The sequence below is a fragment of the Adiantum capillus-veneris genome, chromosome 1, assembly GCF_014529385.1.
Source record: "Adiantum capillus-veneris isolate H3 chromosome 1, ASM1452938v2, whole genome shotgun sequence".
Taxonomy (NCBI): Eukaryota; Viridiplantae; Streptophyta; class Polypodiopsida; order Polypodiales; family Pteridaceae; genus Adiantum; species Adiantum capillus-veneris.
In genome coordinates, this window is record NC_140931.1 from 5,267,767 (window position 1) to 5,281,948 (window position 14,182).

At 41.3% G+C, this 14,182-nt stretch overlaps 2 protein-coding genes and 1 pseudogene across 2 annotated transcripts; all 3 read left to right on the forward strand.

Annotated features, from left to right (window-relative positions):
- The first annotated feature begins 11,585 nt into the window (after positions 1–11,585).
- LOC147464236 (uncharacterized) lies at positions 11,586–12,623 on the forward strand. Its single transcript, XM_086508593.1, has one exon. The coding sequence runs from the start codon at positions 11,586–11,588 to the stop codon at positions 12,621–12,623; it is 1,038 nt and encodes a 345-aa protein (XP_086364719.1).
- Positions 12,624–12,680: 57 nt separating this feature from the next.
- On the forward strand, positions 12,681–13,133 carry LOC147464237 (uncharacterized). Its single transcript, XM_086525114.1, has one exon. It carries the CDS (start codon positions 12,681–12,683, stop codon positions 13,131–13,133), a length of 453 nt encoding a protein of 150 aa, XP_086381240.1.
- Positions 13,134–13,184: 51 nt separating this feature from the next.
- Positions 13,185–13,924, forward strand: LOC147464238 (uncharacterized; annotated as a pseudogene).
- The last annotated feature ends 258 nt before the right edge of the window (positions 13,925–14,182 follow it).

Genomic DNA, 14,182 nt, shown 5'->3' on the forward strand with positions numbered 1-14,182 from the left:
CAAACGCACCGAAAATCACACCATTGAACTTAATAGAGATTGTTGATGGGACACCACCAACTATAAACATAGCACCAGTGAATGCACTCACACGGTCGATGCTCCAAAAGCAAAATTACATCCTCGAAGAGAGAGATGCTGCATCCATTGGCCGAGCAAGAAAGAAGAAAACACGAAGAAAGAACTCCCTTAATGCTTCTAGCTCAAAACCTAGTTCAAAGACTAACATAGGGACATGAGAGGATCCCGTGTATATGAATGACCCTGAGGATAACTCAGATTCGATAGAGACCACGGATACCAAAACTGTTACTACAAAGGAAAAAGCCAGTGAGGAGGATCACGAGAAGGAATTACGATGAACACCAAAAGAGTATTCAAAGTTAAACCACCCAGTTGCGAACCCCCAAGATAAGCCACGAGAGGCAAAAAATGAGGATTGCAAGAGAAAAATTGGAACCTATCCAAACCCAACAGTGGAAATTGAACGAGTCCAACAACTGAGGGGTTTGGTGGAAGAAACTCAACGAACATTAGAACCTGAACCCAAACATAAGATGTCGGACACAGTGTTTCCCACACAAGTTCAACCTCACAAGAACTACAGGCCGTTAGCTATACCCAGTATCATTCGGGAAGAGAGTGAGGGTAGGACATCTGAAAGTGGACACACACCTTTCCTACTAGAGAGAATGTTTGGTGAGGGGATGCCCGACCCCCTTGAGGAAGTGGAGATTCCATCTTCACCATTCTCTTGTCAAGGTCCTACGTCCCACAAGATGCCATTAAATGTTGCCAAATTGATGGATTTCATGTCTTCAGAAGTTAGAACCACCATCATGTCCAAACTATATAAAGACCCCGAGCTAGTCTCAGCTCTTCGAGCCTTCCTCAATGGAGAATTACAGGCCGGATTACCACAGTTTGCACATATGAACAAACCTGACTCGGTAATGAATGATGAGGAACATTTAGCACCACCATCTGACCTAGCGGGACATGAATCTGTAATTGAAGTACCCGTTAACAAGTTGGGGCAATACTTTGAAGGTGATGAATCTAATGCTACTCTACCAATCACTACTAAAGGATTAACTGTAAAGGGGGTCCTTGACGGTGGTGCGGGAGTCAGCATGGTGACAAAGAGTTGTTGGGAGTCTATGGGGCGACCTCACCTTGAAGCCACAAGCGTAGTGGTAAAAATGGCTAATGGATCTATTGTTACGCCTATTGGAATGCTAAAGGATCTCAGAATCAAGGTCTTGGGACACAAGGTAAGGCAAACTTTCATTGTTATGGATTTTTCCAAGCATCCTATGTCATTTGAGATGATCTTAGGGCGTCCATTCATGAGGGAAGCAAAAATGGTGCATGACTGGTCCAAAAACCACGTCTACTTACAGTTCCAAGACTCTGTCATTCGAGTTGATCTTTTAAGTGGTCGAACGCATCCTCTAGGAAATAAATTCATCATTGATAATCGATCAGACACAACAATTCACTCAGCTCATTATAGTATTGTTACACGTGTAACGAAGACACGGATATTGGGAAGAACTCTCCTTATATGGATATCCTACCCGGAATGGCTGAGTCAGACAATGTCGATTGGGTACACCTAGCGGCAACTATAGATACATGGGGAGCTAGAGGAACAACCTGGATAACACCAGATGGGGAAGAGATACCACACATTGCACAAGTAAACATGTTAGGTGTAGCGCATGAAACATCCGATGATAAGAAAGAGGCACACCTACCTGAGAGTGAAACCGATGATTCCTCAAAGGCTTCAGGCCAATACACATCAAAAACGGAATCTCAGGGAGAAATGGATTCAGAACCTGAGGAAACATCGAGTGAGCCAAGTATGGAAACTGAACACTCAAGGCCTAGTACGACCATCTATGGTAATTTATATGAGATTGAAGAAGATACAAGCGAAGACCTATCAAGCAAGTCGAGTTCAAACATTTACCAAAATCAAAACCTTAACAAGAAACAAAGGTCATATAAGAGACGACGATATCGAGCAAATGTGAGAGCTAGGATAAACAAGGAAAGATCTACTGCAGAATGGCTTAGCTATCTAGGGGCATGTGATGCTCATCGAAAGCTAGTAGACAATTGGGGTGAACATCTCCAGAGTGTCATGTGGTGCAGCCCGCGACCCATTGACCTCGCTCAATTGGAGGTTACAGAGCCGAAATTGAGTCGAACTATAAGAAGACGTCAAAACCGAGAGTTAGCACAACAACAAAAGGAGGCAAAACTAAAAGAAAGGTCTCCGTCAGGACAAGAGCCTGCTGACTTACATACGGCTTCTGAACATTTTAAATCTTGTACCACGGGGGAGCGAAAGGTTGTGTATGCCAAAGCCCAACGAATACCTACCAATGGAAGCAGTGGAGTCTATGATGGTCCAACGGTAGTTAAAGAGATAGAATTAGCAGAACCAGGTGAGGAGTCTAAACCAGTCTTTATTGCTCAAGACCTTACCGAAACTGAAGAGGCTGTACTTAAGGAGCTCCTCAAGGAATACAAGGATATCTTTGCTTGGACATATCATGACATGAAGGGCGTTCCACCTTCTGTGGTTCAACATACAATTCCCATGATCAACACTGCTAAACCCGTCCAACAACGACCCTATCCAATGAATCCTAAGTACGCCAAAATTGTACAAGAGGAGATTGAATAACTTATCCAATGTGGATTCATATACCCTATTGAGCACTCAGAATGGGTTTCTCCAATAGTCATTGTGCCAAAAAAGAATGGGAAACTAAGAGTGTGCGTGGACCTCAAGAAAGTTAATGCAGCCACTAGGAGAGATCATTATCCCTTGCCATATTCAGAACATGTGCTTGAAAGAGTTGCGGGCAAGGAAGCTTATAGCTTTTTAGATGGGTACTCTGGTTACAATCAAATCACAATTGCATTAGAGGACCAAGCTAAAACTGCTTTTATCACAGAGTTTGGAGTGTTTGCATTTCGTGTTATGGCTTTTGGCTTGACAAATGCCCCTGCTACATTCCAACGATTAATAAACACTGCGTTTAAAGAATTTCTAAGGGAGTTTTGTAAAGATTTCCTAGACGACCTTTGTGTTTATTCTTCTTGGGAGAAGCATTTGTTATATCTACGAAAAATATTTGAAAGGTGCAGATTTTATCGCATCTCATTGAACCCTTTCAAATGCCAATTTTGGGTTAAGCATGGAGTCATTCTAGGGCATATAGTGTCCAAGAACGGGATATCCACAGATGAGACTAAGATTAAAGCCATTGCCAATTTGCCACCACCTACGAACTATAAAGGAGTTCAAAGATTTATGGGCCATGTTGATTATTATCGAAGATTTATTTTACACTTTGCCAAGATAGCGCGTCCATTGTACAAGCTTCTTATCGAGTTTCACTGGACGGAAGAATGTCATCAATCTTATGAGTTATTAAAGAAGGCCCTAACAAGTGCTCCAATCCTGTGAACACCTGATTGGAATGTACCTTTTCGTGTGCATATTGATGCATCAAATTTTGCTATTGGGTGTGTTCTAACTCAACCAAGAGAACATAAATTGGACTACCCTATTAGCTTTGCAAGTCGCCAATTAAATGATGCCGAGATGAACTACACTACTACAGAGCGCAAAGGTCTAGCTATGATTTATGCAGTAAAGAAATTTCGCTATTACCTTCTTGCTACCAAGTTTGTGTTTTATGTTGATCATCAAGCATTGCTATATTTGGTAAACAAGCCGTGTTCCACAGGTCGAATTACACGATGGTTGTTAATTCTTCTTGAGTTTGACTTCACCGTTGTTGTGAGGCCTGGGAGGAAACATGTCATGGCGGATCATTTATCTCGTATCCCTAATGGCGAAGCTCCTACGGGTATTGATGATGAATTGCCTGATACTCCTTTGTTCATTGTTGAGACAATGCCTGAATGGAGTGAAAAGATTGTTAACTTCTTAGTTAATGGTTTTCCACCCAAAGAACTGCGAAAAGATATAGCTCGAGAATTAATCAAGGAATGCGAACCCTATTGCTTACTGGCTGGAACTCTCTATAAGAGAGGAAAAGATGATGTTCTTAGATGCTGTGCCCGCGAGGATGAGTATTTATATATTCTACAAGAGGCACACATGGGCGTAGCTGGTGGTCACTTTTCAGGAAAGTTGACTGCCCGAAAGATCTTACAGTCAGGCTATTGGTGGCCCACTCTGTTTAAGGATGCATCACTTTTTGCAAAGGGATGTGATGAATGCCAACGCTTCAACAAGCCACAAAGAAGGGATAGGATGCCTCTACATCCCATCAAGGTAACCCAACCATTTGAAAAGTGGGGCTTAGACTTTGTAGGACCGATTAGTCTGGCTGCACGTAACACGCAATCACGATATATCATTGTCGCTACCGACTATGTAACCAAATGGGCTGAAGCAAAAGCAACACGAAAGGCGGATGCAAAAACAACAGCTAAGTTCCTCTTTGAGAACATTATCACACGTTTTGGATGCCCCTTTGAACTTGTGAGTGACAATGGAACTCATTTTATAAATGAAGTTATCAAAGAACTCACATCAAACTTCATGATATCACACCACAAGTCTACACCCTATTATCCCCAAGCAAATGGCCAAGCTGAGAGTACCAACAAAACTCTCATCTCCATTTTGACAAAGACAGTCGAGGCTCATCGCACTGATTGGGACCTAAAGCTTACATCAGCTTTATGGGCTTATCGTACTGCGTATAAAGTTGATATTAATTGCACACCGTTTAAGATGGTGTATGGCCAAGAAGCAGTTATGCCATGGGAGTTTGTCATTCCTAGTCTTCGAGTAGCTTCTCAAGAAGGTTGGGATGGTAACCCCTTAGTGGAGCGATTATATATCCTGGAAAGGCTAGATGAAGAGAGGCAATTAGCTGTGCGAAATGCTCTAGTGGAGAAGGATAGGAGAAAGAAGTGGTTTGATAGCCATTTAAAGGATAAAGACATCAAGGTTGGTGATAAAGTTCTTATGTACGGGGTGCGTAATGAAATGAAGAAATTGAAATACGCTGGTAAGGGACCATATCGAGTGTCTGAAATTACCCCGCAAGGTACCATTCGTGTGGAGACTCTAGATGGAGTTGAAACCATTGGATTCCTTAATGGGAGTAAATTCAAAAGATATTATGATCCTCTAAGCCAGGAAGAGTTGCAAGCCATCCATCAAAAGAAGGCTGCCAAGGAACAAGCAGAGCTTTAAAAAATCCAAGTAAGAGTTGAGGCTCGAGAACGACAACAACGTCTTAGACGCCAACGAGAGGCTAATCTGGGAATCACGCAAGCATTTTTGGAGGACACAGATGACGACTCATTAGAATCTGAGCCACCCCTACGATACCCAATTGAGCTAAATAGCCCCTATGGGAAAGTACTATACAATGCCTTATTAGATATGGGAGCTAAACACAATTTGTTATCCTATGGAGTTTGGTGTCAATTAGGGAAACCGACCCTATCCCCGAGTACGATGCAAGTCAAGGGCATTAATAAAAAGAAAACTGCTATTCTTGGAGTCCTTCAGACCCCTGTTGTCTATGACAATGGAAGCATAGTGCAGAGGTTTCTAGTCATGCCCGCGGGAGCTATGGAAGGCAACGTAAACCTGGGACGCACGTGGATGTTGGCAACCAAATTCACAATTGATTGGGATACTGGTAGTGTCACGACGCGACAACCGACTCTTACCCCTATCATTCAAGCAAAGTCACCTACGTTGCAAACTCTAGCAAAGTTGAAGGATAGCCAACATTCACAAGCCAAGGTGGTTAACTCGTCTTTGCCGGCTACCCATGAATCTAGCACTTCAACACTTGTAGTTGCAGCAAGCAGTAATATTGCAAGTACTCAACCTGCACGACCTAAGAGTACATATCAATGGGTCCCCAAGGCCTTACTTTCAACATTCACAAGCCAAGGTGGTTAACTCGTCTTTGCCGGCTACCCATGAATCTAGCACTTCAACACTTGTAGTTGAAGCAAGCAGTAATATTGCAAGTACTCAACCTGCACGACCTAAGAGTACATATCAATGGGTCCCCAAGGCCTTACTTCCAACTACCTCAACCCTCCCATTGCACAAGCCTACCCTTTTGACCAAGATGACTATAGGCGTCTAATGACCTTCTTAGTAAACATGGGCACCTATGATGAAGAAGAAAATTTACACAACTACACGGATGGCACATATGGTCTCATGGATGATGACTTTGTTTATCTCGACGACGAAGATAGGGGTTTAGCCTTAGGGTTTTCCCCCAACCTCTACAATATCCTATTCCCTTGACTCTCTAGGGGGAGTGCAAATAATTAGGTTAGGGTTCCTTATGTTTTTTGTTGTGTTCAATAAGTGTTGGTACCTTTTTCCACTAATGTGCCTCCTGGAGGTATTCCTTTTGTTTCCTAGTGTGTACAGGAGCGTGTTGCTATTGGTAGGATTTGGACCTTCATGGAATCTTTATCTCGACTCACTCTTCAAATCAAGCGCGACCATCGACACAAACAGGTGTTTCTTGTCCATTAGCATTGCCCCTTATCTTTTTTGCATCTATGATTGTCAGCTTTAATTGTGATTGGTAGCCTAATATTCACCGCAGTTGCTTAGTATCAAACATTTAATTCAATGTAATTTTTTGTCATAATCACTTGTCTAGGTTTAAAAATCAAGCAGTCCGACAAACTAGTTTGACCAAGTTAGGTGTTAGAAATCTTCTCTTAATACCATGGGGAATGCCTTCCTAATAATTAATGGTTACTTAGGTTCTTAATCCGATTTAGGCAGCATTGCGTGAAATGTACTAGGGCTTTCTAGTGGGCTTGACCCTATTGACCTTTAGCTTAAGTATTATAAAGGGAGTTTACTAGTGTGATGAGCCTGGGGAGGTGTATCAGTGTTATATGACCCCCCAAAGTTACAAAATTAAAATGCTGAAAATGAACAAACAAAAAATCAAAGTGCCACACTGTAAAATCTTAAGCTGGAAGAGAAATCTCAACTTGATTTGGTACTTCACTCACATGTATTGCCTATGGTACTAGAGCCCTAGAGGTTCCCAGTATGGGCGCTTTTACTTGAAAAGCAAAAAACCCAAGGCATACAAAATAAGCACACACATCAAAATTGAATCACTGTGAAAAGACTTTGGGGGGTCAAAGAAAAAGTAATCAGTCAGGTGATGATTTCATGAGAAATTCCTTTTATCGTAGCTTAACTACAAGGTCTTCTAGATATAGCCTCTAGTCAGCCCTCGAACATGAATACTTGGCTCTCGCGATTAAACAACTTAATTGACCATAGAAAATTAAGAAGCTTACCCATGGTATTAATATTCGATCTCTAGTGCCTTTCGACCGTCAAATTAGCGACCCCAGACTTGTTTAATTTTTTACCTTTACATCTGTTTATGCATTTGATTACATTGCAATTTAATGTTCATTGCTGACAAATTGTTTGAAATTCTTTTACCAATCAAATTGTCTACCTAAAACTGCATATGCTTTTTAATCACTTATGAGAATGCAATTACTGTGCCAAGGTTGTTTGATTTTGCAGTGACTGAAGAAGGCTAAGGACATTCATCTCAAATGCTCTTCCACCTCGACGAACGAGCTTCAACTCAATAGCTTCCGAGGACGGAATCTACATCAGGAAGGGGGGCATGTTAACCCTCACGGCTCACGGACACCCCATCACCTACGACGGAGTGTATTATGTATTTGGTAGAGTCAGGTATCGGGCTTGTCGGACCAATAGGAAAAGGGTAAGAGTGATCGCCGATGAGAGGCGCACTCTAACTGGGACATTCAAGGGATTAGTTGGCTAAGCATGGGCGCCCAAGTGTGAATGGGGTGAGCTCATATAAAAGCCAACTAAACCTAAAATTCACGGATTCTCTCATTTATGCAATAGAAGAGTGCTCTTGCTCCATCTCCATCTCCATCTTCTTCTTCTTCACCTCCTCGTGTGTGTGTGTATGTGTGTGTGTGTGTGTGTGTGTGAGAGAGAGAGAGAGAGAGTGCGATCGAGCATTGCGGCAGCACGACGGCGGTGAAGCGGTTGAGCGCGACGTAGCGGCGTCTCCTTCTTCTTCGCGAGGAATCCTCCACGGCAGGAGCATAGAGCGGTGAGTGACACACCATTGCCCTCTTTTGAGCTTACTAGTTAAGCTAGTTGTGTGCTTGGAGCCGTCTATGGCTCGCACACGGTGTAACGACAAGTCCCTTGCTTCGATAGTGCGGCAAGGAGCGCGCATCGTCCTATAGGCTATGAAGGCTCTCGTCTGTATGCATCCCGCGAGGAATCAAAGGCTTCTAGGCACGGTGCCTTGACGTTATTAGAGCCTTGAGTAAGAGAGCCCACAGATCGAGGTGCTTATCTGCAGGTCGATGCATATTAGGGGAAGCTTGCCAGCATTCAAATTTCGGTGAGCACTGACCTGTGCCACTGCCACGTTGGTCAAAAGGAAGAGGAAGGGTAACGGGCTAATAGAAAGGGAGCCGGCATGCGCAGCCACTTGGAAGTTGACCCTCTCATTTTAATATAGGTATAAGATGTATTTTATTAAGTTATAAGTTATAACGTATGCATATTTCTAGAATAGAAATTTAGCAAAACACGATGTAGGAGCATTGAAGGTGTCTCATAATTTTGCATGTATCTTTGTAGAGAGTCGTGTCACTCACAGCTTGCGAGGCCCGACTCCCTCCTCCTCTTTCAACTGAGCTCTCGAGTCGAAGTGTCAGCTCGTTCACCTTAGTCTAATCTCAGCAGCTCAACTCGTCAGGTCGTTGGTCGACAATCCCTAGCCGGAATCTATCTGCTGGTGCGCAATCGCCTAAGGAGCAGTGGCAAGCACAAATTACCTGAGAGTTGGATGCGACAAACAAAAAGCAAGGCTGAGAAAGAAAGGCAGTAAGATGCGGATTCTCTTGATTGCATCACCAAAAGTCAGGACTCATTCATTAGTCACGAGGCGTAGGTAGGTAGTTTTCTGTTTGCCTAGGTAATATTCACTCGTGTGAACTTAGTTAATATTTTAGTGAACTTAGTTAATATTTTAGTTTGCATGCTTGGGATCTTTGATGAAGCTTCTAACTTGGCCTTAAGGGAGAGCCTTGAAGTTTTAAAGCATGTCAACTCTGAAGCTTCTAATTTGAAAATTTAAGCATCAAGGGATACTTTTTCTGGATAAAGCCAACCTTTAAGGTTGTTGGCATCTAAAGTTCTCATTGTAAACACAGAGAGTGCATTTTTTTCTAAATTAATTGTATGTTGCAACTTGCTAATGTTGTGAACCTCGGATAACTAGAACCAAACACATCTAGCACCCAAGTCTGGGGTAGCCAAACACCTTGCCCCGTGTTCTATGAGATATGATGCCGCTTCCATTGTCTATTCAAAGAGGGTTTTGGACCGCTTTCTAGAGTCATGAGGCAGCGAGGACCAGAGGTGTCTCGGATTGTTTTTACTCAAGCTACATGGATATAGAGAGAGCTTGTTGAGGACATCAAATCAGATCCAGGCTCAGAGGTAGATCACATATTTCTTCACATTAGTTAGTGAATATCTAGAGGAGAAACCGTCACAGTAGATTTTGGATCCCATCCACACCATAGGTATATTTATTGATCAAGCAATTGAGTTAGGAACATCTAGGTGCCCATGACCATGGGTGGCCTCACAGCATTGACAAAGGTTGTAGTATAGGATCCGGATCACTCTAGCTTCACATGCGAGATGCCCAGTCAGAGTACTAACCATGGAGGATATTAGTCACTTTCTACAGTGAGTGATGAGGGATCTCCTCTGAGTTTGATCCCCCACCTCTGTTGATTTGTATCACTCATTGTATCAGATCCACCCCCCCCCCCCCCCCCCCCCCCCCCCCAATTTTAGCTCTTTGTACTCTTTTTATTGTACTCAGACATTGTATCAGATTCACCACTTGTAACTTTTTGGTGTCATACGTCATTTTGGCCTTTTGAAGATGTTAATATAACATTTTATTTCATTTCATTTCTGTGTGCGCGTGCGCGTGCGCGCGTTATGCTATTTTCCTCTTGAATAACATGTCTCCAGATAGATCTTTGAGGTCTCTTGGGATAGATTTCTACGATGTTAAAATCCTCTTCTTCTCCCCTCCCCCCCATATATCTATATGTATGTGTGTGTGTGTGTGCGCGCGCGCATAGATTTCCTTATGTCTTTCTCTAAGGAGTATGAGATACTATTTTTTACTTTGTATGATTATGGGCTTATAGATTTGTTGTGTTTATGTCATTGCAGTAAATGAAGATTTTGGTGCTCTTTCCAAAATGAGATGCAACGGTTCACTTCAACACATGCATTAGTGACATTCCCACTACACTAGAGGTGAAGGCTCATTCCTCACTCAGGCTTTGGATTTCATTACTATAAATGGTACCTATTAACACTTATTTCTTAATATTTCAATAATCAATTGCTTTTTTAACTTCAATTTTTGTGGTGAAACTCAAAAAAATAGTAATTACAATTTATAGTGTAGAGCATCTTGAACTATTTGGTGAAATAACACATTATCGCTAAAGAATCAGGTGATTGTTCTACTCATGGATCACATTTATGTTGTGAGGGTATCACTGTTACAATGGGACAATGGGTCTATCAACTATTGTGAGTGTATTGTTCTATGGTTGAATGGGTCATTTATTGACTAGCTTGAATGAGTGAAAAGTTGTGCATCTCAACATTTTGAAAGTCAATCTTTTGAAATTGTTAGTATAATGTTTGTTCAAATAAGGTGTGCTTGCATGAATGGTGATAAAGATGCTCATTTGCAATTTTCATTGCCAATTGAGGTGGGAAATTCTTCTTTCAGGCAATAAGAATAAGATTGATATATGGATGTACAACGATTTAAAGAAGCACATTTTTGGATGCTAATGAAGCTTGAGATTACCTCTTGCTAGGCTATTTACTTCTTTAAAGATAATTTGTTGAATAAGGAGTGCTTGCATGAATGAGGATAAAGATGCTCATGTGCAATTTCCATTGCCAGCAGTTGAGGTGGGAAATTCTTCTTTCATGCAATAAGATCGATAGATGGGTGTGGTGATTTAAGAAGCACATGTTTTGGATCTTGTTGAAGGTTGAAATTACCTTTTGCTAGGCCATTTACTTGTTTTTAGAGATATTTTGTTGAATAAGGTTTGCTTGCATGAATGATGATAAAGATGATCATGTGCAATTTCCATTGCTAAATGAGACGGGAAATTCTTTTTTCAGATAAGATTGATAAAAGGGTGTGGTGATTTAAAGAAGCACATGTTTTGGATCTTGTTGAAGGTTGAAATTACCTTTTGCTAGGCCATTTACTTGTTTTTTGAGATATTTTGTTGAATAAGGTTTGCTTGCATGAATGATGATAAAGATGATCATGTGCAATTTCCATTGCTAAATGACTTGAGAGTATCTCATAAGGATGTGATTCATGTAAATTTATGTGCTTGATAATTTTGGCTTGCAATGCATACAGATTCCATCAAAGATGAGTCAAAGTAATTTGCTTCAACAAAAGACCTCAGCTTCAGATGACAAAGCTTGTGCATCAGATAACAAAACTGAAAAGCAATCTATGAGAGAGTTTTTGAAAGATATCTTTGGCTCAGATAGCGAGATGGAAGACATTGTGGAGATAGAGGATACTCTCGAGGTTGGCGTGGAGAGTTTGAATGCCCATACTATAGAAGAGATCGAAGGTGTAAGGCAATCAACTGATGGCTCACACAATGGTGTCTCTACAACTACAGAAATGATTGCACCAACAAAGGCTAAAAAGGTAACCGTGAGGAAGTTTCGTCAAGAATGGACAATTACGTATCCCTTTGTTTTCCAGGTCATTCATAAGGAGAAGGAGTTTATGAAATGTGCTTGGTGTACAAAGTATAAAGTTAAGGGACCTTGGGGCAAAGGAAATGGTTGTAAAACAATCATGAAGAGTGCCATAAGAAAACATCGTAAGTCCAAGGAGCATGTTTGGGCTGCAACAAAGCACTATAGCGAAGGTGGAAAACAGATGAAGACGCATGAGAAGGAAGTCATTAGCAAAAATAGGCACAGGGTCATTACCGTCATGAAACTTGCATACTTCAATGCAAAAGAGGACCTGGCTATCCGTAAGTATGAGGGATTGTGTGGTTTGGCCTATTCTTTGAATGTAGAAGAAATGCCCATTCAGCATGACTACTCCTCATATACTAATATGATGGCCGGGAAGGAGTTCATCTTTTGCATATCAAAGTATTTGGATGATTTACAAAAGCAAAAGTTGTTGCAAAGCCCCTATTATGCACTGATGGTAGATGAGACTACCTATAGGTCTTTAGAGAAGCATCTCATCATTTATTTCTCTTTTCTGGCACCTAAATGTTCAAGCTGCTCCTCTACTGAAATTACATTTGCAAAGCTACTCACAGTACCTGATGGGTGTGCCCAGACAAAGTTTGATGCAATCATGAAAATGATGAAAGAAGTTGGACTTAACAAGCAGCAATTGGTTGGAATAGCAACAGATGGAGATAGCTGAATGATTGGTTGCCACGATGGACTGGTTGCAAAAATGAAAAGAGAGATGCCACATCTCATGAGTGTTCAATGTATTGCACATAGAGAGGCTCTTGCTGTACTTGATGCAATTAAATGCTTTCCTTGTTTACCTTATATTGATAAACTTGCTAACAAAGTCTATTCATGGATTTCTGGTTCTAGTGTAAGGCACACAGGTTTCCAAAGTTTGTTGAAGGAGATGCACTTACAAGTCTTAGAAGTTTTAAACATTCATGAGGTTCGATGGCTTGCACGAGGTAATGTGATGGAGAGGTTGACGCAACTCATGCCTGCAATTCTCAGCTTTTGGAAAGATAATGCGAAGAGTTGGTATGAGAAACTTCGCGTTTATACAGTCCTCTTTTGTATATACATGCTGGCAGATGTGGTGAGGGATCTTAATGCGTTGAATACTCATTTCCAGAAGGAGAATGTGGATATTCCTTCTATAAGTGCTGAAATAGAGGTAACTATTGCTTCTTTGAAATGAAAATTTCTTCAGCAGGAGTTTGGAAAAGGCACTCACTTCCTGAAGAATTTCATGGATGCCACAAAGGACTGTGTTTTTGTGTATGTTAGTGATGATGGAAGGGAGATTTCACATTAGCTCTTGTATGCTAAAATTCTAGGAAATGATGCAAATGGGTTGCCATTGGATAAGGAAGGGGGCGACGTTCAAAGTTGCATGAATTTTGCAAAGAGGTTTGTCTTGAAAGTGATAGAATGTGTGAATGATCGATTCCCAGATTTTTATTTCTTCAATGCGGGTAGACTTTTCAGCCCGCATTACTATCCTAGCAGAACAAAGATTGCAGAGGAGATAAAATCCAGAGAGAGGAGATAAAATCCAGAGAGAAAAAGTTCTCAGAATGGCTTGAGAAATTGCTTGAGAAGTTTGGAAGTCTAGTTGACATTGACAATTGCAAGGCAGAGTTGCTATCATTCACAGATACATTGTATTATGCTTGCGAGGGGATGAATATGTCATATGCATGGCGTGTTTTTTGTTCTAATAAGAACTGGATGCAAACGTATGTGAATCTGACAAAGTTGTGGCAGGTCATGCTGGTTCTTCCTGTGTCATCTGTGTCATGTGAAAGAGGTTTCTCAAAACAAAATCTCGTCAAGATGCATGCTTGGGAGTGCTTGAATGTGGAAACTCTTGAAGCATTAATGCGTGTTTCATTGCTTGGACCTAGCATTAAGAATGTAGAATGGCAAAAGGTTTATGATATTTTGAATCTTGCAAAACCAAGGAGGACCCGACTTATGAATTTGTGATGCAATTCATCTTTCAGTATTTTGATGGAATTCGCTACTGGAATATATTCGATTACTTAAATGGAGTCCATGTACTTTTGAAGGGACTTTGCTAATATGGTCTATTAGCTTTTTGGACAATGCGCTCAGAGTTGCATTAAAAAATCCAATGCCCATGCAATTTCTCAGTTGTTGATACAACATGCACTGGCTGGTTGCAACAAAGCTGATTTCTCTCCAGTCAGCAGCACGTTTTACCTCCTGTATATTTATTGAAGA